Source organism: Hippopotamus amphibius, chromosome 9, assembly GCF_030028045.1.
Source record: "Hippopotamus amphibius kiboko isolate mHipAmp2 chromosome 9, mHipAmp2.hap2, whole genome shotgun sequence".
Lineage (NCBI taxonomy): Eukaryota > Metazoa > Chordata > Mammalia > Artiodactyla > Hippopotamidae > Hippopotamus > Hippopotamus amphibius.
The window spans coordinates 128,312,776-128,337,584 of NC_080194.1; the positions used below are offsets into that span (position 1 = coordinate 128,312,776).

At 47.4% G+C, this 24,809-nt stretch overlaps 1 protein-coding gene across 3 annotated transcripts in view; it reads left to right on the forward strand.

Annotated features, from left to right (window-relative positions):
- ABAT (4-aminobutyrate aminotransferase) overlaps positions 1–24,809 on the forward strand; it is an 85,060-nt gene that overhangs the window by 37,297 nt on the left and 22,954 nt on the right. For 2 of the 3 annotated variants that reach the window (XM_057750297.1, XM_057750298.1), the window contains 6 exons: positions 3,394–3,472; positions 9,479–9,593; positions 15,839–15,936; positions 17,704–17,733; positions 19,439–19,556; positions 23,458–23,507. In XM_057750297.1, coding sequence (XP_057606280.1) covers positions 9,524–9,593; positions 15,839–15,936; positions 17,704–17,733; positions 19,439–19,556; positions 23,458–23,507 — 366 coding nt within the window. In that variant the 5' untranslated portion in view covers positions 3,394–3,472; positions 9,479–9,523. The remainder of the gene's footprint in view (positions 1–3,393; positions 3,473–9,478; positions 9,594–15,838; positions 15,937–17,703; positions 17,734–19,438; positions 19,557–23,457; positions 23,508–24,809) is intronic. The other variant, XM_057750299.1, reaches the window with a different exon arrangement.

Sequence of the window (24,809 nt, forward strand, 5' to 3'; positions counted from 1 at the left end):
TAGTTAAGACTTCACGCTTCCAAAGCAGGGGGTGAGGGTTCGATCCCTGGTCAGGGAACTAAGATCCCACATGCTGCATAGTGCGACCAAAAAAAAAAAAAGATGAAGGTCTTCAGGAAGACTGGAGAAAGTGATAGCTGTTGAATGAAGGTTTTTGTCCCTGTAAAGGAGGTGTATGTTGGTCTCAGTTGATTGATGAGGTTTCTGGGTAAGGACGGCAACCACCAAAATGATAATATACCCAGATCTTTGTCTTCAAGCCCAGAGACCCCTGGTTCTAACCCAGCTCCACTATCTCCAGCTGTGTGTCCTTGCTCAAGTGGCAAAACCTCTCTGAGCCTTTTCCCTTGGCTGAAAAATGGGAAGAGTAGTATTTGCCTTCCAGGAGCAGATGAGATAGTGTGGGTAACGCTTGGCACAGCAGGCCTTCATTCACTGAATCTGGCAGACCCTACATCACGCATCGGTGCAAGATCCTTTGAATTTCTGAAACGTTAAGATATTTCCAGGGGATCACAGGAATACTTGTCAGGCACACACCATAACTCCAATCACCAAAAACGTGTTTCCCGCAGTGCAGACCTGGAAGGAAATAAAAGGCTCACTTGTTATACGCAGTGGTATTTACATACTTAGCAATTCCATGTGATCCTTAAAATGATTTGGTTTCTCCGAACAGGAAGTGTGTCTCCTCCCATGACACTCACCTTATCTGTTGTTTGTTGGCTCCCCGCGTGGGAACACTGGGTCCCAAGGACAGAGCAGGGCATGTGCTCACTCTGCTGGTACCTGCCGGCTCAGTGCAGGCGCCCCGTAAACATTTGTGAAACTGAGCAAACAGACTCCCGTACATCAGCCTGGGTCAGCTTCCTCAGCGTTGGCACAAGCATCCTCCCAACCCAGATTCTGTTCTCTCACTCCTCCTCCCTTGCGGGGTTGGAAATCCAGAACTAGCCCAGCCATTCCAGGACGCGTCTTTCCTGCCCCCAGAACAAACCCTCTGTCTCTCCCATTCGGAGGACTTGGAGTTGAAGCCTTATCTGTTCTTTTCTCCTGTCACTCTGTTCTAGCGTCGCTGTGTTCATGCTGCCTGCATGCGTGATTTAAGTTCACCTCATTCTTCCTGATGGAGCCTGGCAGGCTGGGGTGGGGCAGGCAGGTGAGCTGGGAGACAGGAGCCTGAGCATGGGAGAGGTTGGGGCAGACCAGCTTCTGTCTTGTGGAAGCTGGATGTTTAGGCTCAAGCAGAGCTAGAGATTTGCACGTGCAAATCGTCCCTCCCAGCACTTGAGGCTGTAGAAGAAATGCCTTCCCTACAGAGTAGAGGGTCCTTTGGAAACTGGGAGCATGGCCTGCAAGGAGCCTTCTCTTCTACATCCTGGGTGCAGGCTTCAGTTGACCAGAACCAAAATCTGTCCCTCATGACCGAGGGGGTAGGTTTTATACTTCCCGTTTTACAGATGAGGAAACTGAGGCCCTGGTGAGCTGAGCAACATTTTTTTCTTTTTGGCCATGCCACACAGTTTGTGAAATCTTAGTTCCCCGACCAGGGATTGAACCCAGACCCTCACCTGGGCCCTCTGCTGTGAGAGCGCGGAGTCCGAACCACTGGACCGCCAGGGAAGTCCCAAGCTGAGCAACTTGCCCAAGCTAATAGACGTCACATTTGGATGCAATTTCTGGCTCACGTTACTTTCTCAACTGCACCCTCAGTCTCTCTTAGGAGCCAACATTTGCCCATTTCTAAGAAGAGTATTCCTCTCTCCATATACAAGCCACTGGTGATTATATGATGCTCCACGAGGCAGGTTATAGGAAATCACGAGTGCAGGGTGGGAGGGCTTGGGTCTGTTTTGCAGAAAGCCAGGGCGGGTTGGCGGGGGGGGAGTGCTGCAGGAGTGGGGGCTAGGGGAGGGAAGCCAGGTCCGCGATAAAGCCTTGTGTCCCAAGGCCACTGTCACAGGCCCATGAATGGGGCCCTGTTAGCCATCTGCAAAGGCCAGGGCTCTGGCTTTATTGGTTGCCATGGCGACCCCTGGCCTTGACAATGGAGGCCCCCTTAGCTGAGCTTGTCATTGTGTCCCCATTGAGTCTGCAGAAAAGCCGATGGCGGGGGCTGCAGACGGGGAAAGGAATGTCCCCAGCCTCTGCCAGGGCTTTTGTCTCCCTCCGGAGAGCAGATAGAAGAATGAGAAAGAGCATCTTTGGGGCCCCAGAGGGGTCTGGGGGATCCATCTCTAGCCAATGACATATACAAAGATTTGGTGTTCACAGGGCCTGGGAGGCAGTGTGGTGGAGAGATGAGTCCATCTTCATACGACAGTTCTGGAGTGTTTACTATTTAGTCAATGATTGTTCACAGCCGGGCACTGGGGCTGGGGACACAGCAGGGACCCGAGTCCCAGGTCTCAGTTCACCCTCTGCTAGTCCATGAGTTAGGTGCAATTGGTATTGTCCCCATTTTACAGAGGAGGAAACTGAAGCACAGAGAGGTTACTTAAGGTGCCCAAGGTCACACAGCAGGCAAAAGACACTGGTTTTACGTCAAACGCCCTGCACACTCCTCCCCAAAGGGCCACCTTGGTCTTTTTTCTCTTCTTTTCCACCTTTAGGATGTTTAACTTTCAAAACCGGGAACCATTTCCAAGGATTTGGGGGCCATGCAGACCTGGGTCAAGTGCAGGGTCCACCGTCCACCCCTTAGGAAGGCGGTTCCAAGCCTGCCTGGGGAGCTTCACCAGTGCCCAGGCCCCATCCTTGGGTGTGCCCAGGGGCGGGGGTTGGGGGGTTGCAGGGCTGTCATAGGTGGAGAGGTCCCCTGGTTCTCACGAGCAGCACAGGTAAGAATCACTGGCTTCTGAGCCCCAAGAGCTTGGGAAGCCATTCACCTCTGAGCCTGTCACCCGAGACGGCTGCGAAATGACATATAGAAGGTACAGCACACACAGTAGGTAAGCTACAAACAGCAACCAGTACTTTGACTTTTTATTTTCCCCTCCAAAGAAAATCGGAAGGATTTTTTTAGTTTTATTTTGTTTTGCCCCTTCACCTGAATTCCTCTAGCCCTATTGATTTAAACATCGCTTTCGCCCAACCCAGGCCACCCTCCAATTGCACCAGGCAGATAAGAGGGAGTAGAGAGAACTAATTAAAATTTTAATTAGAGGAAAGGGGATTGGGGGCACTGGGTGGAAATCCAAGGACTCTGTATCTGGTGAGACCAGGGTTTCAACTTGTTTTGACTGAAACGCACAATAAGAACCAGCATTTATTGTAGGGGCTCCGCGTCTCTGAAACAAAGATCACCCCCACCTGCCGCGTACTCTAATGGTTCCTATTCTGTTTAATTTATTGATTGGTTGAAATTTCTCTTTCAATTCTGATCACGTCAAGGAGAAGAGTTCCTGTCTGATGCTGGCCCGCCTTTAACATCTGTCTAATAGCTGTCGGTCTCCATCCCAGCAAAAAGAAGGTACGCAGCTGAGACCGGAAGCCTTGGGCAGTCAACCGCATCCAGCTATTAATTGAACAACCTGCCTTGGTTTTATTACATTCTTTCCCCCATCACCTTTATTTGTGGCAAACGAAACTTCGAGGGAAAGGGACTGGGGAGTGATTAGTAGGGATTGTAGGAAAATACGTTTCTAAAGTTTAAAAAGCAAATTGATTTGGAGGCTTCCCCGGTGGTCCAGTGGTTAAGACTCCGCACTTCCAATTCAGGGGGCGTGAGTTTGCTCCCTCGTTGGGGAACTAAGATCCCACATGCTGTGCAGCACAGCCGAAAATTGTTTTTAAATTTTTTTAAAAAAGCAAGTTGATTTGAAGAAGTACATTAAGTAAAGACATGTTACATGAGATTAAGAATGTGAAGGAGAAGTAGTATGCTAGGAAGAGGTTTGGAAAACACAGAAGGAGACAGGATTTCAGGAACCAGGGGTACCTGCAACCAACCTGTTTCCATTCAGAGTCTGGGATCTCTCCAGCCCCACCGTGGTCACAAGGCTCAGGGTGTGCCGGTGCTCAGAAAGCTCCCCCTCTGGCCCGGGATCCCTCAGGCCACCCCCTCCTTTTTTCCAGATGTGCAGCAGATTGCAGAGGGTGTGGTGGAAGGAACGGGGTGATGCTGGGACCACTTCCGGGGTAGGAGTGGGGGGTGAAGAACAGTGCTGCAAGGAATTCTCGGCAAACTGTCCACCAGATGCTTCTCAGGGTCATAAGGGACCTTAGAAACAATACGATCCAACACCTACATTTTATGCACGAGGAAACCGAGGCCGGGAGAGGGATGTGTCTTTGGTTCCCGAGCCAAACAAGGGATATGGTGGACAGTCAGTGATGCAGTGACTTTAGATTTGGGGAGAGGGGAATATTATTGTTAAATTGTTTAACACACATTTCAGACCTGCTCACTCATTTTAGATACTATCTATCTTAAAAGGCACGTGGGACTGTCCACCTTTCACAGCTCAGATGTGGTGAGTCTGGAAGCTATGCTGAGCTCTGGGTACCTGGTGAACAGGAAAAACTCCATCACTCTCTCAGGGTTTGCATTTTTCTAAGTGTGATCAGAGGGTTTTAGGCAGGAGAGTGATGTGAGATGAATTATCCTTTAAAAGTGCTGGAGACCAATTAGAAAACAGATAGAAGGAGAGGAAGAGAGAAAGCCAGGAAACCCCTGAGGACATCATTGCCCCTGTCAGGCAAGAGAGGGGCATGACTGGCCCCCAGCAAGACCCCTGGGCTCCCAGCTCTCTGCTGTCACTGTTGTTGCTTTGCCGTCTCTGCCAGGGAAAGCGAGCCTCCCCTGTGGCCAGCTTGCATCTGAGGGGCCCCAGAGCGAGTCTGCAGGGAGAGCCTGCCTGTCTGCTGGCCCCTTTCCTCAGTGACCCCAGAAACCTGCAGGGATGTCAGACCACAGAGCTCTAGAATCGACAGCTGCACTATTACGATGCATGTGACAGACATCACTAATCCATCACAGCACTTTTTAAGCTGGGTCTTGCTCAACATTTCATCAGAGTGCCTACACACAGTGCCTGGCACATCACAGGGACACAGGGACATCTGCTAAGCAAATGAATGAAGCAGACAGGTTAAATGACAACTTGGGATCCCACAGCCTGTAGCAGCAGGAATTCAAACTCAGGCTTCTATGATCAGAATGCGTCATTCCTCTCTGTGCCTTTTTCTGGTCCTCTCTCTCCCCTCTGTGAAACAGGAGGGATCACTCGACAATTCTCTTTTTTATTGAGGTCAAATTCACATGACAGAGTTAACTATCAACCATCTTCAGGGAACAATTCCGTGCCTTTTAATACATTCACAGTGTTGTACAACCATCACCACTATCTAGTTCCAAAACTTTTTCATCCCCCCAAATGGAAACCCCGTATCCATTCAATGATCACTCCCAATGTTCTCGCTTCCCAGCCCCTGGCAAACACTGATCTGCTTTCTATCTCTTTGGATTTACCTGTTCTTGAAGTTTCATACATACACAGAATCCTACAGTAGGTGACCTTTTATGTCTGGATTCTTGCACTTACCGTACTGTCTTTGAGGTTCATCCATGTTGTATCAGTGCTTCTTTCCTTTTTATGGTGAATAATACCCCCCTGGTATAGACAGACCACAGGGAGCTTCTCTGCTCATCCACTGATGGACATTAGGTTGTTTCCAGCTTCCAGTGATTGTGAACGGTGCTGCTGTGAATATGCGTGTTCATGTGTTTGTTCTTATTTTCGGTTCTTTTGGGTGTATACTTAGGAGTGGAATTGCTGGGCTGTATGATAATTCTACGTTTAACTTTTTGAGGAGCCCGCAATTCTTAAACTGCCAGCGCTAAGGCTGGGGATTTAGGAGTTAGTCGCCGGCTTCTTCCTCACCATCAACTCTCACCCTAGTTGGTCCCTCCATTCAGCTCACCCCAGCAAGCCCCCCTCTCCAACTCAACAGAGACCCCAGCGTCTCGTTCATATACTAAGTACTTACTCCCTCTGCCCTCTGGGACTGGGCTGAAGAGGACCCTCCTGGATAAGACTAGAGCAGCTGGTGCCCTCCCTCCTTGAGAGGGTCTCCGGAGGGTTCCATCTGGCAATCAGCTGATTCTGCCCCTCAGCTTCCCTTCCACCTCTCGGAGATTTCATGCCCGAATCCTTGGGCCATTCCGCATCCTTTTATGCCTCCGAGCCTTAGCTCAGGCCTTACCTCCCTTTTCTTCTGTGGCTTCTGAAGTGTCGCAGCCTTTCAAGGGGCAGCACCCCCTCCACTCAGAATTAATTTCTCTGTTCCCATGATACCTTGCTTTTACCAGCAAAAGTCAGGATTCCATTCTATCTTACGCAGAATTAGTTGTTGACAGTGAACGAGAAATTTTTTCATCTACGTATCCTGCCAGGTTATTTTAAGAATTTATCGACATGATGGGTAAAGCAGCTACTACATTAAATTCTCCCATTTTTTCCCCCTCATTCCTCCGACAGTAAATTATGAGCCTCAGAAAGACAGAAGCATTTTATCCATCTTTGTTTTCTCCTTTGTCTAAATAATGCAGTGCCTTGCCTGAAACAGGTGCCTAATTAATTTTGTTGATTGAATTAGCAGGCCAGGGACGGTGAATGAATGACATTAACTCTTCTGATTGTTGGAAATATATTGTGCTAAGAACTAACGTCTGATAGAGATCAGGTTTTGTTATAAGAGTCTCAACTGCGGGCCACTGAAATGTCACCAAGATATATTTCCCAATGTGACATTTTGTAATTGAAAGTGTGCAGTGTGACTTTCACTTTTGCAGAGCATTCAAATGTTAATATTCACGTTCTCCGAGATTCTCGCATTTTCAAAAACACGTCTAATGGAAATTGAATTGTGTAGAGTCTTAAGTGCTCCTGTTTGAGACAAATGGTCTTAAATGAGAGATAGCAACTGCTCTTTCTACCTAGTTACCAGGCTGCTAAATTAACAGTCTTGCACTGAGTTGGTTATTCTGGAATAAATCAAAATATCCATTGAGTTATCAAGGAAAGAGCCTGGTTTCTCAGTTAATTTATAGTCACACTTTCTGAGCCTATGCTTTTCTCAATAATATTTTCTTGGGTGAAAAGCAACAGAATTTGCTCTCTGAACTAGATCATTTGTATTCATCAAGCCCCGTTGCTTCTACAGTTAGGTATTGTGTTATTCACTGAATTAATTGATGTTGTAATGAGTAAGGGTTTGGGGTCAGGCAGTCCCAAGCAACTCCATGACCAAGACCAAATACCATAACCCCTCCGAGCTTCCATCTCCTGTCTCTGAAATAGAGAGATACCCTACTCTTGGGATGGTTGAGCAGATTGAGGGGGTTTATCCTTAAGGGATAAAGGTGGGCCTTGCTCCACCTGCACTGCTGAGTAGAAAAGGCATTATTATGGTTATGTTTTTTGTTTTGGCCGCACTGTGTGGCATGTGAGCTCTTAGTTCCCTGACCAGGGATGGAACCCGAACGCCCTGCAGTGGAAATGCAGAGTCTTAACCACTGGACCACCAGGGAGGTCCCAGAAGAGGCATTATTATTCCTAGTGCACTCCCAGAATTTGGGGCTCTGATGCTCTCACCATGCTCTTAGCTAGGATTCTGTTTGCAAGCAACAGAAATTCATTCAAAGTAATGCAGGCAAGGCCAGAAAAGTGGGGAAAGGGAGGCTTTCTGGACTTTCTTACCAAGGCACTGTTAGGATGGGAACAATTTCCCCTTGCTCCTGATGTTTCCTCCCATGTGGAGGGACATCTTTGAGCCTAACACTCCTGGTTCTCCCCTGCCGCCACCCACTCATCCCCAGGGAGAGTAACTCAGGTCCCGCCAACAGGTTCCAGCAGTGGGTGCTGCAGTCATGGCCCAGCTGAGCTGCAGGCTTGAGATGGAACCAGGGAGTACCCCTATCCAGGACCCACTTTCTCTCTCCTGCGGCTGCTTCTCTCTAGTGCAAAGGCCACATTCTTCTCCATCAGAAGACCCTGTTTGAACGCCAGCTCCTCTTACGAGGTAGAGGGTGGCTGACCCCACAGCTCCCAGGACTCTGGCCCAGCCAGGACCAGTCAGCTGTGGCTGGTGGGGCTGGGCCACACAGAACAGTCCTGGCTGCCAGGTCTGCACCCCTGTAGACGGAGCAAGAAGTTTCTGGGAATGGTGAATGGTGGCGTTTGCTGACTCTGGGCTTAGACAGCTAAGTTCTGTTTTCAGATCCACCATTAACCTCTCTGTGCCTCAGTTTCCTCATAGCTGTGAAAAGGGGACCACATTAGCATTGTTGCGGGTATTAATAATAACTGTTAATAGTACTGTGTGTAAAGTGCTTAGCACAGTGGGTAGCACACAGGAAGGACTCGGGCGACAGGGTCCACGGATAATAATGAGACGTGAGTGCTTCCATCCTAGTTCTGACAAACAATACAACTGAAAATACATGTGTCAAGTAACAAAGCAGGTATTTAGAAAGAAGACCTACAAACAAACAAAAAGATGCACAGAGAGCGTGTTCGAATGGTGGCCTGAGGAGAGGGGGTTGGTTGGGGGAGAAGCCATAAAAGGAAGCAAATAAACAATGGAGGAGGGGGTCTTTCCTCCAGGCCCACAATGCAAAAGGCGACTAGCAGAGCTCGGCCCAGGGAGTTGGGAGCAGGGCTTAGGAGCAGTCTGGAGAGCATCAGCCAACACAGCTGTAAAGTGGGAGCTGGGAACCCTGACTCCTCAGGGCTGTGTAGGGTAGCTATCCACCGTGCTGGGCCTGTTCCCGTTTCAAAACTGAAAATCCCACATGCCGGGGACCCACTTAATCCAGAACAGACTCTGGATGGTTGGTCATGCTGGAGAAGTACACCCCCCAAAATGGGCCCCCAGATACTCCTCTGGGTCTACAGGCTTCCCAGCCAGCCCAGCCACTAATGTTCTGTACACGAACGGGGCAGAGGGAGCTCCCTGCTTCCCACATTGAGCAGTCACCATGGCGTCTGCTCTGAAGTTTCCTCCGTCTGAGTCCTTCCATCGTGTAGAACACAGGCCTACTTTGCTTATCCCAGGTGGACGATGCCCTGAGCTTGCAGCTCACCTACAGAGGGATCTCAAGCCAACTCTGTCCCCTCTCTTTGTTTTTCCATCTAGAAAACAGGCATAATAATCCTACCTGGCTACAAGGTCAAATGAAAACACATGTGAACAGGCTTTGATTTAAAGGGTATATTTTGGAGAATTCCCTGGCAGTCCAGTGGTTAGGCACTTTCCCTGCCGTGGCCCGAGTTCAATCCCTGGTTGGGGAACTAAGATCCCGCAAGCCATGTGATTAAAAGGTTTTTAAAAAGTGTATAGTCTGTATGAAAGCAAAGGATTTGCTATTAGAAGAACCTTCTCCACTATGAGGGGAAATGGTGGGGAGGGGGATACTTGGTCAGCAAGGTTGTGGTCTTTGTTGGCCTGACTCTGTGTTTCCGGTTTCTTTCAGGGTGGGAGCGTGTGACGGGAGTCTCTGTTCCCAGTGGAGGTGATCATGGCCTCCATGTTGCTCACCCGGCGGCTGGCCTGCAGCTTCCAGCACAAGTACCACCTGTTGGTGCCCGGTAAGCCCTGGGGGGGTCTTGACCAGAACTGGTTCTAATGGAAGATAATGCAGACTAGGGATTTGGGGTCTGAAAGAGTCCTTGGGGATAAAGGGACCAGCTGTCCCACCCAGCCCTGTAAAACTGCCCCATTGCCACCCCTCCCATCACCACCATGTGCTCCTGTGCCCGTGTGGACAGCTCTGCAGTGGGCAGGGAGCTGAGCTGCCTAGAGCCACTCTGCTGGCCCAGAGGTGGTGGCCCCAGCAGCCAGAAGGGCCCGGCTGTCTGCACGAGGATTGTTGGGGGAAACATAGCTGGGTTTGTTGCCAAGAAACAACAAAACTACAGGAGTCCTTGTAATTCACCTGAAAGCTTCAAGGGCACTGGAGGGGAGCCCCCATCCCAGGAATGTCCACCCCACCCCACCCTCTCCCTCACCTCCACTCACCCCACACCTCACCGGCGAGCAGCACCGGCTCATTCTGCCTCCGTGGTCTCAGATGCTTCCATTTCTCTCTGCCTTGCTGAGTTCAGGCAGCGTAGCCAAGTGAGACCCTGCCCACACGATCTCAGGAGACCTCCCTCCCTATACTCCCATGAGGAAGGAAAGGGTAAATCCCATTTTACAGGTGAAAAAACTGAGGCTCAGAAAAGCAAAGTCACGTAGCCCCTTGAGTGCAAGTCAGTCCGGCTCCAAACGCTGGGTTATCATCATCCCTCCCCCACAGGCCTCCCAGCTGCTCCGAGAGAGGGAGGCTCGCAGTAGCCTCCCTCAGACGCCGGCGCCTCCAGGCTGCCCTCAGTTCGCAGAGCCCCGTGCTTGTCATCACGGTGTCTCCTTCTTATTGCCGGTCCCATCTGCCTTCTCAAGACAAATTGTTGGCCTTGGTTTGCGTGTTGAATGTTGCAGGTATTTATATCCTGAGTGGGGTAAAAAGCAGGAGTGTTCTCTCCTCTCCCACAGGTTTTATTTTTAAATAAACATTTTATTTTGGAATATTTTAGATATGCAGAGAAATTGCGAAGATAGTACAAAGAGATCCCTTATGCTCCTCACCCAGTTTTCCCCAGTGTTAGCATCTTACATCACCAGGAGGCATTTGTCTCAACTGAGGAACTGACCTCGGTATGTTGCTCCAAACCAAACTGAGGCTCAGAGAGGTTATGTAACTTTCCCAGTATCTCAGAGTCTGCCCGTGACTGAGCCAGGCTCTGAGCTGAGCCAGGTTGCCCCAGGACCCACACCCTTAACCACTTATTAGGACTTCCCTGATGGTGCAGTGGTTAAGAATCCGCCTGCCAATGACGGGGACACGAGTTCGAGCCCTGGTCCGGGAAGATCCCACATGCCGCAGGGCAACTAAGCCCGTGCGCCACAACTACTGAGTCCGTGTGCCACAACTACTGAAGCCTGTGTGCCTAGAGCTTTGTGCTCCACAACCAGAGAAGCCACCGCAATGAGAAGCCTGCACACCGCAGCGAAGAGTAGCCCCTGCTCACTGCATCTAGAGAACGCCCACGCACAGCAAGGAAGACCCAACACAGCCAATAAATTAATAAATTAATTTTTTAAAAACCACGTATTGTCATATACCACATACTTGCAAACTTAACAGGCTACAATAAGGCATGTTTATTATCTCACAGTTTTTGTGGATTAGGAATCCAGGTGCCAGGGCTGTGGTCTCGAGTGAAGGCTCACTGCGGGAGCCGGGAATCCGCTCTCACGCTCACTCACGTGGCTGTGGCTGGACTCAGTGCCACGTGGCTGTCTCCATGGAGCAGCTCACAGCACGGCGGCTGCTTCTGCAGGGCGAGGGAGAGAAGAGGCGGCCACATGGGCGCCACAGGCTGCCACCACCCTCACTGGGTTCAGCTGCTGCCGTGCAGTCCCCCACCCATCAGATCACTGCAACGCCGTTAAACATGCTGAGAGTTCATGGCCTGAGACAGTGTCCCCAGTGGCATCGTGCAAACAGTTTATAATCTTATGTCAGCAAGTAGAGTACAGAGACCGGGAGACTAGATAGCAGCGTGGTTCTCTCTGGGTGGTGAAATGAGACGTGTTTGTTTTTTTCATTGTTGCTTACTGATATTTTCCTCGGTAAGAATACGTGGCGTGGACGGTTGAGGGGAGGGATAAGGTATTTTGTTTTGTTTTTAAACAAAAGCAAAGCAAATAACTCCAGTTGAACTTGACCTTGACTTTGGCCAGGCTCACGTACAGAACCCGTGCTGTTCGGGAAAATGACATTCATTTATTACTCTCAGTAGAAGATCAAGAGGACGTTAAAGCATCGGATGGCTGCTTTTACACTTTGGAGTTAAAAATTGACTCTGTGGGTTAGCACAGCCCCTGAAGGCTGGGCTGGATTTACGCACAAGGCCTGGTTTTGTGTGTCAGGGCACACCCCTGCCTTCTGGGTGTGCTGTTTTATTCATGAATGAAAAATGCAGGGTCATTCAATATTAATTCAAACTTTTTTTGTTTCCTTGTACTCTTGATAGTAATTTGCCTCTGGAGAAGTGAGTTGTTTTGCTGTGAATATTTCCTCTCAAAGACCCACACTAGATGAGATGGAAAACACATCAGTTACATTCCCAGTATCTGGGAAAGGAGAGGTCCAGCGGACAGATTTCCAGCTTAACCACTCAATAGCTGTGTGACTTTGGGCAAATTAATTGGGCTTTCTGAGTTTAGTGTCTCCTTTAACATGAGAATCATAATAACATTTACCACCTCGGGGGCTGTGAGCATTGCATGAAGTAATCCGTGTACATTGCTCAGAAAATGCCTGGTATGTTCACCGTAAGTGCTCAGTAAATGGACATCTGCTCATGCAACTTGGTGTAAGATATCCCAGAAAAGACTTCCTTGACTGTTCAAATCTTGTTCTTTTTGTGTGTGTGTGTGGTTTATGGCATTATATATCATCATTAAGAGAAAATTTGTTGTATTGGTATTTGGTTATTTTCCTTTACAAAAAGTCAAACTTGAGATATAGTGGGAAAAGCACAAGAATTCTGGATTCAAATTCTGACCTGGCAACTCACTAGCTGTGTGACCTCAGGAAAGTTGCTTAACCTCTCTGATCCTCATCTGTAAAATGGGAACAACATCATCTCACAAGAAGGTTGTGGATTAATTAGGTGAGGGTTTGCCTAGGTAGGGCCTGCCTAGCACACAGTAGGGACTGAATCTGTGTTGGTTTCCCCATCTTCCTTTTTCCAATAGCACAGTTGCCAAAAAATTCACCAGACTCTGATTTTTAGGATTTCTGCCTAGCGGTTTTGGCCCTTTTCCATCCACACCCACAAAGACTTGGCACATGGTAGGAACCAATGCCATTCTTGACCCAGACCCGTCTGCCTTGCACCTGGCCTTGGCATCCCCATCTCACACCCTATTGACCTCTGCTCCCAGTGGAAAGATCCTCCCCCTCGGACAGATCCTCACTCTCTGTCCACTGCCTCTCCCAGCTCCTACCCCAACCCTGCCTCCCAGTCCAGTTTACTCATGGTCTTGGCATCCTCATAACCGTGACTCCACATGACCCCACACGCTCTATGTCATCAGGATCCTGTCAGCTGTAGGTCCCGCTGCTAACTGCCTCCATTCCTGGTATTCCCGCTTTCCAACCCCAAGAAGTCTGATTCCTACAATACAATGTCAAGACATTTTCTGGAGAAAGGAAGTTGTCCTCATGAGACAACAACTTACTGCTTTAAAATTTTTCACTTTCCCCCTTTGATGGAAACAAAGCAGTATCAGCACTGGTTAAGAGCTCTTTTTATCCAAATAGGCATCCCTCTTGAATGCCGGTCTAGTTGGAATCTGTCTTGACCAGTAACCCTGAGTTCTGGAACAGAAAAAGAGTTTAGTGTTTTTTTAAAAAGTCTTCAATATGTTCCATGACCTTTAACTCTCTGCTAATGGAGTAAAGTCTTTAGGAATTCCGTTTTCATTGTAAGATCAAACAGAAGATAGTAAAAGCTGGTATCGTCATGCCTCAAAATAAGGGCGGTGTTGGATTTTAACTGGATTTTACGTTTAAAGGGCTACACTTTATTGCATAACTAATTCAGAAACCTTCTTTGATATTCAAAGAAATTATGAAAAATTAAGAATGAATTTAAATACAAGGATGAGTCAAAAATTATCTGCACTCTGGCTGTCTACAGAGTGCAAATAATTTTTGACTCACCCTCGTATATTTTCTAATATCATGGCTTTTTATAATTTGGCAAGGGGGGTGTGTGTGTGTGTGTGTGTGTGTGAGTGAGAGAGAGAGAGAGAGAGACACAGAGAGAGACAGAAAACAGAGATGCTGGCACGTTTTAGTGTTAGTTTCCTTTCCTAAGTAATTCAAACAATAACAACTACCCCTCAGGGCTGTGGAAAGATAAAATAAGATCACATATATGATTTATATGAAGCATCCAGAGATTCCTTAGTTTGACGCAACCCATGTAAGAGGAACTCACATTTGCTAACCACCAAATAGGTGCGAGGAAGATAAAAGATGAACAGGGACATTAAAGGGATATCTAAGGGTTACTGATTATAAATCATTACACACTTACCTTGGATTCCACACAGAGGTCTTTTGCTCAGACATCAGCAAGACTTTGGATTGAAACTGCCCTTTATTTCAGCAAGATATTGAGCTAAAAAAAGCCCTGTGGGGCTAACCTGGGGACTCAAGTTTATTTAACCCTCTACAAGTTTATTACTATGCAAAAAATGTGAAATCAGTTTCAAGCAAGTGACTTGTGCTCCCAATTTTTATTTATTTATTTTTAATTTTTTTTGGCTACATCGGGTCTTAGTTGCAGGATGCGGGCTTCCCTCCAGTGGTGCAGCTCCAGCTCCAGAGAAGAGTGGGCTCTGTAGTTTGCAGCGCATGGGCTTAGTTGCCCCAAGGCATGTGGGATCTTAACTCCCCAACCGAGGATCGAACCCACATCCCCTGCATTGGAAGGCGGATTCTTTACCACTGGACCACCAGGGAAGTCCCCCCAATATTTTTTAACCAAAAATTTAAAAATGTATAAGTGGTGAGGACCGCTTGAACTTAGACATTTGATTATTCTCTCCTGGATGATTTTTTTAAACATTTTATTTTATGTTGGTGTATAGTTGATTAGCAACGTTGTGTTAGTTTCAGGCGTACAATGAAGTGATTCAGTTATACACGTACATGCATCTATTCTTTTTCCAATTCTTTTCCCAATTAGGTTATCACAGAATATTGAGCAGAGTTGCCTGTGCTATACAATAGGTCCTTGTTGGTTATCCATTTTAAATATAGCAGTGTGTACATGTCAGTCCCACACTCCCTAACTATCCCTCCCCACCACTGTTCCCCTCCCACCCCCACCCCCCCACCCCCATGATTTTTGATTGATGCAGCTAGGGGCACACTCCTGGGTGGGTGCTACTGGCACCTAGTGGGTGGAGGCCAGTGATGCAGCTAAACATCCTACCGAGGTCAGGGCAACCTCCCGTGGCAGAGAACCATCCAGCCCACAATGTCCATCATCCCGAGGCTGAGAAACTTGGGTCTATAGACACATGTGGATATAGATTAAACTTGTTACAAAATTTGGATAATTTTTATTATAGACACATAATATTCCCAATATTCCACTGTCCGTGAAATGGTAGAATATGGCTTGTTCTATTTTGCGACCCTCCATTGTTGGACATTTAGGTTGTTTCCTCTTTGCTGTTGTTAAAAACAATACTATGACAAATCTTTGTGTGTGTGTGTTTGTTTTTTTCTTTTTTCTTTTGGCTGCCCTGCACGGCATGCGGGATCTTAGTTCCCTAACCAAGAATTGAACCCATGCCCCTTGCAGTGGAAGCTCAGAGTCTTAACCACTGGACCACCAGGGAAGTCCCAAATATTTTTAACCAACCTCCTTGTGTGCTAGTCCCATTATTTTCTTCAGATGAATCCTAAAAACTGAGATTGCTCAGTCTAAAGGAATGGGAAGCCAACATCAGCTTATCCTCACATCAACGGGATGTGAGCCTGCCTGTTTGCCTACAGCTTCACTGACACTGGGCTTTCCCATTTCTCTAAATCCTCAGGGTTCTTGTGGTGCCCAGGTCTGGCCAGACTCAGAGTTCTAGGGCAGTCTGGCTGGGATGGGGGTGAGGTCCCAGCCCTGCCTCTGTTAGGGACATCAGGTATTGTAAGGGCAGGATTCTCATATCTGCTGTCCCCAGGGGTTCTCACCATCTTTGTTTACTGCAGGATCCAGACACATCAGTCAGGCTGCAGCCAAGGTTGACGTTGAATTTGATTACGATGGGCCTTTGATGAAGACGGAAGTCCCAGGGCCTAGATCTCGGGTGAGTTGAGTGATATGTTTCAGAAAAGAGCAAAAAGGGGCCATGGGGCAAGAACATAGCCAAGCTGAAGGCCCTGTATCCTTAGTTGCTTTCAGAGAGTTCACCATTAGAGATCCAGAACCTTAAAAGAAGCCATTCCTTCATAAGAAGTCAAAGAAGTCTTATCAGAGGAGATGTATCTGTCATCTGTTGCCACAGTAATGCTGCGTAACAAACAATCACAAAACCTCAGCAGCATACAAGTTGCTCACGCATCCAGGGTTAACTGGCAGTTGGGTAGGCAGCTCTGTTGGGCTCACCTACATGCCTGAGGGATGATTGGCCACCAGTTGATCTGGGCTAGGCTTGCTTGTGACTTGGCTCTGCTTCTTGAGTCTCCATGCTCCAGCCAGCTGGTCTGGGCTTGTTCTCACGGTGATGGAAGAGGAGAGCTTGCTGATAGATCTCTTGAGCTAGGCTCCACACTGGCCCACCATCACTTCCACTTCATTCAGTTGGCCAAAGCAAGTTACATGGCTTGCTTTGAGTCCAGAGTTGGGAGCTGGGGCAGAGCGTTCCAACAGTGAAAGAACATGACAATGTGATATGACACAGGGCATGCCCAGCTCATGCTCCCCTGAGCTTGATCTTGAAGGGCCACAAGGAGGAGTTGATCAGAGTGCATTCTGTTCTAGGCAAGGGGAATGCTCTACAGAGAGGCCCACAGGGTGACAGTGCATTGGTGTATGAGAGATATTGGGTCACTCTGAATCCCTGGAATAGATGTTAACCTGTGAGATGGAAGAGACAGATGAGTGTGGTAAGGAGGGTTGCAGCATCTCAAGGAAGCTACAAAATCTGCATACAGCATACTTTGAAAGGCTGGTTAACCTTGATTCTGTGTTGTGATGTGCAATACTGTTTCTAATATTTGCATCTGAAAAATAACAGTGTAGACCTTTTTAATACAAATTTATTTTTTCTTTGCATATTTTGCAGATTTTATCCACAGTCTTTTTTTTTTTTTACAGTCAAAAGATGTCTCTTTTGTCTTTGAAAGTATTTAATAAAACCAGAAATCTTTGTACTGATGTAAATGAGTGTAGTTATTTTGCATGTTCTTTTGCTAACAAAAGAAGACTTTTTTCATGCATATTTATATTGGGGAGGGGTTTTTTAATTTAATAATAGTAAAATACTTGGAATAAATTTCAAATTCTTGTCATTAATATTATTTTGTATTTTTACTTGGAAATAATTTTATGATGCTAATTGCTAAAGTTTATGTTGACTTGTTTTTTAGGGATGAAATCCTTATAATAGTAAAACCACTAGTTTGTAATACCCAGTTTCTATGCAGAATTATACAAGTGGTTTATGGCATATTCAGATTATAAGTGGTTCTTTAATGTGCAAATTTCTATTTTCAGTTAATTTTAATGGGGCCTTAAAGCCTTTCCCCCCCTAAATAAAAAGAGAGTTCATGCTTTTCTGGACATTAGATAAATATCTTCAGCTTAAGCTTTTTGTTAAATATTTTAGTTTATTTGATTGTTATCTTTGAAGTGTTTAAACCTGCAGCCTGTCTGCTGTACTGGTAATTTAACTCCCAGGAGTCGTTTCCTGCCAACTATTTCTATTAAGCATTTTAAAAATATTTTTAATATTGTTGACTAATTAATTATGAAGTTATTGACATGGGGGGGAAGCCCCAAGACTTGCGAAGACATGAAAGATTTTAAGCAAGCGTGTGTTCTTGCTATGATGCTTTTCTCGTCTCTCCTGCAGGAATTAATGAAACAGCTGAATGTGGTTCAGGTGAGTGCGCATGGAATAGCAATCCTTCCATTGCTTCCTTGTTACAATTTAGCCAAAGGTCACAAATACTTAATCTTTTTTTAAAACATGCAGCTGACTTTTGTCCCAAACCTTTTTTTTCCCTAATTTCACTTGTGATTTCTTCTTTGACTCATTGATTATTTATGTGTTGTCTGATTTCCATATTTTGATGAACTTCGCAAACTTCTTTCTGTTGTCGATTTCTAATCTCATTCTCCTGTGGTTGGAAAACTTATTTTGAGTGATTTCAATCCTTCGAAATTTATTGAGCCTTTTTCATGGCCTAGTATATGGTCTATTCTGGAAAACGTCCCATATGCATTTGAAAGGGACATGTACCCAACTGTTGTTGGGTGGAGTGTTCCACATGCTTTGTGAGACCTGTTGATTTAAAGTGTATTTCCTCATTAATCTTCTGCCTAGTTGTTCTGTCCATTATTGAAAGTCAGGTACTAAAGTCTCCAACTAGTCTCTCTCTCTCTCTCTCTCTTTTTTTTTTTTTTTTTTTTTTTGGCTGCATTGGGTCTTCGTTGCTGCATGCAGGATTTCTATAGTTGTGGTGAGCAGGGGCTACTCCTCCTTGTGCTAGAGGGCTTCTCATTGCAGTGGCTTCTCTTGTTGCAGAGCAGCTGCTCTAGGTGCTCGGGCTTCAGTAGTTGCAGCACGCAGGCTCAGTAGTTACGGCGCACAGGCTTAGTTTCTCTGAGGCATGTGGGATCTTCCCAGACCAGGGATCAAACCTGTGTCCTCTGTATTGGCAGGCAGATTCTTAACCACTGCACTACCAGGGAAGTCCCTCCAGCTAGTCTTAATAGAATTATTTTTTTCCTTCAATTCTGTCAGGTTTTGCTTCATGTATTTTAGGGCTATGTTGTCAGGTGCTTTTATGTTTATAATCTTCTTAGTGGATGGCCCCTTTTGTCATCATAAAAATGCCTCTCTTTACCTCTAGGAACATTTTGTTTGTTTGTTTTACAGTCAGTTTTGTCTGATATTACTAGAAACCATTCCAGCTTTCTTAATATTGCTGTGAGAATCATATATCTTTTCCCATCTTTTTACTTTCAACCTAATTTGTATTCTTGAATCTAAAGTATGTCTCATGTAGATAGCATATAACTGAATCTTTTTATTTGGTCTGATGGTTTCTGATTTTTTTATTGAATTGTTTAATACATACCTAATTAATGTTGTTATTGATCTAGTTGTATTTAAAGCTTCCATTTTATTTTTTGTTCTGTCTCATGTCTTTTTTGTTCCTCTATTCATTTTCTACTAATTTTTTATACATAAAGTGAATATATTCTGGTGTATTGTTTTTCTTTCTCTCATAATCACTACATATTTTTTAGTTTTCTTAGGCCCTTAGACTTACCATATACATTTTAACTTTTCGAAATCTTCTTCAGATGTATATTTCAGTCTTTTTTGTTGTGAGATATAAAACACATACAGAAAAAAATCATAAAGTACAAATCCTCAGCCTAATAAATGATTATAAAGCAAATCACTCATGTAATTACCAGCAGGGCAAAAAATCCAGCATTGCCAGCACCCACAGATACCATACATGTGCCCATAAATGGGCAGGACATGGTTTACTTCACCAATTCAAGCTGAATCGCGAAAGACTGAGGAGCTAGGGAATTGCAGTGAGCCTGATCCAGTCTCTCCTTTCCCCAAGAATGCAGAGGCTGTGCACTTCTTCTGCAATTACGAAGAGAGCCGAGGCAATTACCTGGTAGACGTGGACGGCAACCGGATGCTGGACCTTTATTCCCAGATCTCCTCTGTCCCCATAGGTAAGAGCTGGAAAATCAGTCCTTGGATGTAGCTTCTCTGTCTGTGTTGGTCGTGGCTATCCAGACCTCAGCTGCTCCTTCCGAGATGTGCATCCTTGTGCATGCCCAGACAATTCCCTCAAGGGCAGAGAAGAGGAACAAGTCATTTGTAGAGGGGATATTACTGGGAACTTTACATGTCTTTTCTCATTTACTCCTCCCCAAAACCCTACAAGTAAATATTCCCATTTTGTAGGTAGATAAGCAAAGCTTGGAGAGGAAGCATAGGTAGAGTATGAACCCATGTCCAATGTCAGCAGTCTCAGGATTTCTGAAAGAAGATCCTGAGGCAGGGATTTGGCGCAAGTAGTTGATTAAGGAAGTGCTCTTAGGAGAAAGAGGAGGGAGGGAAACAGCAGAGGGCGGGGGAGAAGTTAAAAAGGATGAGGTCTCAGCCAGAGACTAGCCACAGCCTGATGCCACAGGGGGCTCTGGAATGTGAATTGCACCCCAGAGTTGGTCCCGGACCGAGGCAAAGAGGCTGGCCTTTTGATACCCCTCGGTCAGTCGGTCATTGCCCATCAGCTGCCAGAGGGAAGGACGTGTCATCTCTTCAGCAAAGCAGCTTCCATTCACCCAGGGCAATTTTCCGGAGAAGGCGGTGGCTGGAGCCATTAGCAGCACTGCCTCCCCCCTCCCCCAATACAAACACACAGAGCAGCTGGGAGAGGGGTGGATTGCCAAGGAAAGGTACCTCACCAGGCTCACCTCCTGGCCATCCAGAGCGAGACTGTGCTGCTGCAGGAGGACATGGCAGATGGGACAGTCGGGGCTGATTTGCAGATGCAGGTAGCTGATATTTGTAGCTTGGATGGTCGGTGTTTCTTTGGTCAGTGGGTTCCCTATGGCATCCACTGGTACGTGGGCTGAGCATCTGATGGAGCCCATCCCTTAGTGTATGATGCCAGAGCATCCTGGGCTCCCCATCCACAGCTTCCCACTCCTCTCCATCCCCTCCACTCAGCCGCCTGGAGTCCTTCCCCTGAGACCCCCCAGTTAGGTCTCCACGCCTCCTCTGCTTTCCCCTTGCTCAGTCCCTTGAACCTATTTATTTCCCATTAAGATGAGACTCAGGGACTTCTTCGGCAGGCCAGTGGTTAGGACTTGGCACTTTCACTTCAGGGGGCCCGAGTTCGATCCCTGGTTGGGGAACTAAGATCCCACAAGCTGCACCGGCACGGCGAAATTTAAAAAAAAAAAAAAAAAAAAAAAAAAGATGAGATTCGATGGTAGGTGGGTGACTCATTTTGAGGAATTTCATCATTCAGAGATGCCTTGGCCACTGAAGGCGATTTGGATTCTAAGATTTACAAAACCCTCTCTCCGTGTCCTGTTGGACTGAAAGGGATAAGTTCTCGAGTTATCCTGGGACTGTGGGCCAATCTCTTCCTGGATAACCCCTACGTTCTCCCCACCACCACCCAGGGCTCCTTCAGTTCAAATCCCCAACGAGCCAGCATCTCTATGGGGGTGAGGGGATCAGGCTGGCAGTAGTTGTTAAAAGACCAGAAGTTCTAAAGAGTTCTCACTCTGGCCCCCTTTTCTCCCACATCTGTAGTCATTGAGGTGATTTTTTTTTTCAACTAATAATCATTGAGAATTTACTGTCTGTCTGGCATAGTGCCTTCCATGTTCTCATTTAATTGCTACAACAGTTCTGTAATGTCAGGTCTTTTAATATCACTTCTGGTTTATCGATACAGACCCAGGTTTCAGGGGGTTGCAGTGTTTGCCCAGCTGTCCAAGGAGCCCAAGAATTTGAACCAATGACTCTGCCTCCTAAGCTTACTTCTATAATAGAAGCTTCCCAGACAGCTGCCCCTGCCCTGCAGTGGGGGGGGGGGGGGGGGGCGCATGGCCTCAAAAGCCCAGGCGTAGGATTTCCTGATCAGAGGGGCCAGCTCTGCTTTCATCTCTCCTTCTGAAGCCAATAAGAAAAGCTGCCTCTGTAGCTTAATTTGATTCCCTGAAACTGCCTTATCTACTGAGGCAGAAAAGTCATAAACATCCAGACAGCGTGATGAAGAGTCAGAGCTGAAAGACCTCCGGCCAAAGGTCAGTTGAAAAACTCCACAGAATGTTCCTTTCTTGAGTAACACTTCCCAGCCTTGGTCCCAGCACAACTGGAGGTGGGATGGGAAGGGGCAGGGAGGCAGAGGAAGAATGTTAATTACTCTCTCCCCCTGGTCCCCGCATCACTGCCCGTGTCCACGCTCCCTGCATCGCGCAGAGTGAAACCACAAGGCTTTTCAAGTCTGTTCACTCTTTGATTCCATCAGGAGAGAGTCTCCTCTGGGTGATGCTGGGTCTTTAACACCTGGATCTATACTTACGGGTCTCTTATTAGGGAGGAGATCAGGCCCCAGGTTCAGAGCCTTGGGCAGGTTTCCCACCCCAGTGGTAGAAAGTGTCCATTCAAAGTAAATCTTTTGGCGGGGGGGGGCCGTTTTGCAGGGGTGATCTCAGTTCCCCGACCAGGGGTTGAACCCAGGGCATGGCAGTGAAAGCCCAGAATCCTAGCCACTAGGCCACCGGGAACTTCCAAAGTAAATCTCTTTAAATGAAAAAGTGAATCGGTGTAAAGAAAATAGATGCAAGGTATGCATGATTTAAAAAAAGAAAAAGAACAACGTGTGATACTTGAAGACAGGGAGTTTTTCTCCAGTCTGCCTCCTGCTCCAAGAGTCACTGATTAGACTTTTCTCATCTGTGAGAGCTTTGAGTTCTAGCCTATGTCACTGGATCTTCACACTGTTCACTCATTCAACTAATAGCTATTGGGCTGAGCACCGGGCGCCTGCCTCTGTGGGTCTTACTTCTGGTCTCGTGACCTCTGTGCCTCCTACAAACTTGGCCTTCCTGCAGTAGTTGTGGCCCAGATTAGCAGTCGGGAGCAGAAAGCCCCCTGCACACAGTAAGTGCTCAGTACATGGCAGTGAAGGCTCTGCAGAGCCAGGACACCTGGCTCTGGTGTTGTGCGGGCCTGTCTCACGCCTCCCTCCTCTACGATAAAAGCTCCCATCTCGTCGAGCACCTACTATGTGCAAGAGACTTTGTGTTCATTTTTGCTAATCCTGGCAACAATTGATCTGCTATGGATGGACATTAGGTTGCTTTCAAACCTACAGATGTTGGCGTGTTACCGTGAAGATCGGTGTCCACGGGTTTTTGGTTTTTTGTCCTTTTTTTGCCACGCTTCCCACAGCATGTGGGACCTTAGTTCCCCAACCAAGGATCGAACCCATGCCCCCTGCAGTGGAAGCAGAGTCTTAACCACTGTACCTCCAGGGCAGTCCCTACATGGGTTTTTATACACCTGTAGGATAGATTCATAGAAGAGCAATTCTGTGGAATCAAAGGACATCCTAAGCCTTCTCTCGGGGCGGCAGGCCCGGGCTGGACGTGAGCAGGTGTGTGCAGGCAGCATTGGTCGTGCTGGTCTCAGAGTGCAGGCTGCATCCTTCACTCCCTCAGTCCCTGAACGAATCCTTGCTGAGATTTGACTGAAGCTGTGGACACCAGAGGGGAAGGCAAGGACCACGTTTGCAATTCATCACCTCAGCCTGGTAAACCCTCCCAACCCCGGTCTTGAGCTTGCTTTAACCTTCATTCACCATCTCTCTGGTCCAGTGCATCTCCCACTTGAATGTTAGAATCACCCAGAGAATTAGTGGAAGATTCTGGGGGCTCACCCTGAGCGATTCTGAGTCAGGGAACCTGGAGTAAACCCCAGGAATGGTCTTTTGTCTGCAAAGGACCTATTTGTATGTGAAGAGAGTTCAGTGTTGGAGGGGAAGGGAGGGGAGGGGCACAGGACCCCCAGATACGATGCTGGTCTCTAACTGCATCTTCCTCTCCCCAGGTTACAACCATCCTGCTCTCATGAAACTCGTCCAACAGCCTCAAAATGTGGTGAGTCCCCGGGGTATGCAGCGTTCACGGAGATTCAGAGGACCACTGGGGCAGCCTCTGGAAATAATGCATCCATTCAGTCATCCTTAAATATTTATTGAGCACATACTATGCGCTAAGCCCTTGGAATGCCTTGGGCTAGCAAAAACACAACGCCCTTCTCCCCTGGAGGCAGCCGGTTAACCACACACACAAGTAGAGAACTGCAACCACACCAAGTGCTGCAGAGCGAGGCAGTCAGCACTGTGTGGGCGTAAAACAGTGATGATGGTAATTAACAATGAGCTTATTTAATAAGTATAAACACTGCGGCCAGCACTTCACAGGTCAGATGTTGCCAAGCCGAATCTATGAGGCAGCTACTGTCATGATCCTTGTTTTACAGAGGAGGGAACTGAGGCACAGAGAGGTTAAGTATTTGTCCAAGGTCACACAGCCAGAGGAGGTGCTGGGAAGAAAACCCACAGGAGCTGGGCTTTTCAAGGATGGAGGGACCAGGGGTCAGGGAAGAGTGGTCCCTGCAGGGAGAGGAGGGAGGAAGAGGAGGGTGGGAAGGACGGGTGCAGGGAGTTTCACGAACCAAAGAGGACAGCGCAGCCGGACCAGAGATGGCCTGGGAGGGTCCGGGTATGACTGGAGTGGCAGCTCGCAGGGGGCAGGTGACACAGAGTTTCTCATCCTGGGAATTGTTCACATTTGGAGCTGGGCTGTTCTCTGTTTGGGGGCTGTTGATTGATGACACTGGCTGTAACACACGCGTGGAGACATGCACATGCTAAGTGTACTGCTGAGTGAATTTCCCCCTGCGACCCTGGGTTTCTCAACTTTTTTTTTCCAATTATCATTCCCTTAAGGAGCTTTTATAGACATTATTTTCCTAATTGTTCTCCCAACCATGAAATCTTAATGTCATCCAGTATTCGTTTCCTGTTGCTGCCATCACAAACTGCACCCAGCCTAGGGGTTTGAAACAACACCGGTTTATGGTCTCAGAGACCTTCCCCGGCATGCAGGCCTGCAGGATCTTAGTTCCCCGATGAGGGATCGAACCCGGGCTCCCTGCAGTGGAAGTGCAGAGTCTTAACCACTGCACCGGTAGGGAAGTCCCTGATCTCACAGACCTTGTGGGTCTGGAATCTGGACCGGACTCACACTGAGGTGCTCTGCTTAGGGTCTCACAAAGCTGAGGTCAGGGGCGCCCCGGTGGTCCAGTGGCTAAGACTCTGTGCTTCCACAGCAGGGGCCTGGGTTCGAGGCCTGGTCGGGGAACTAAGATCCCACGTGCTGTGCAGGGGGTGGGGG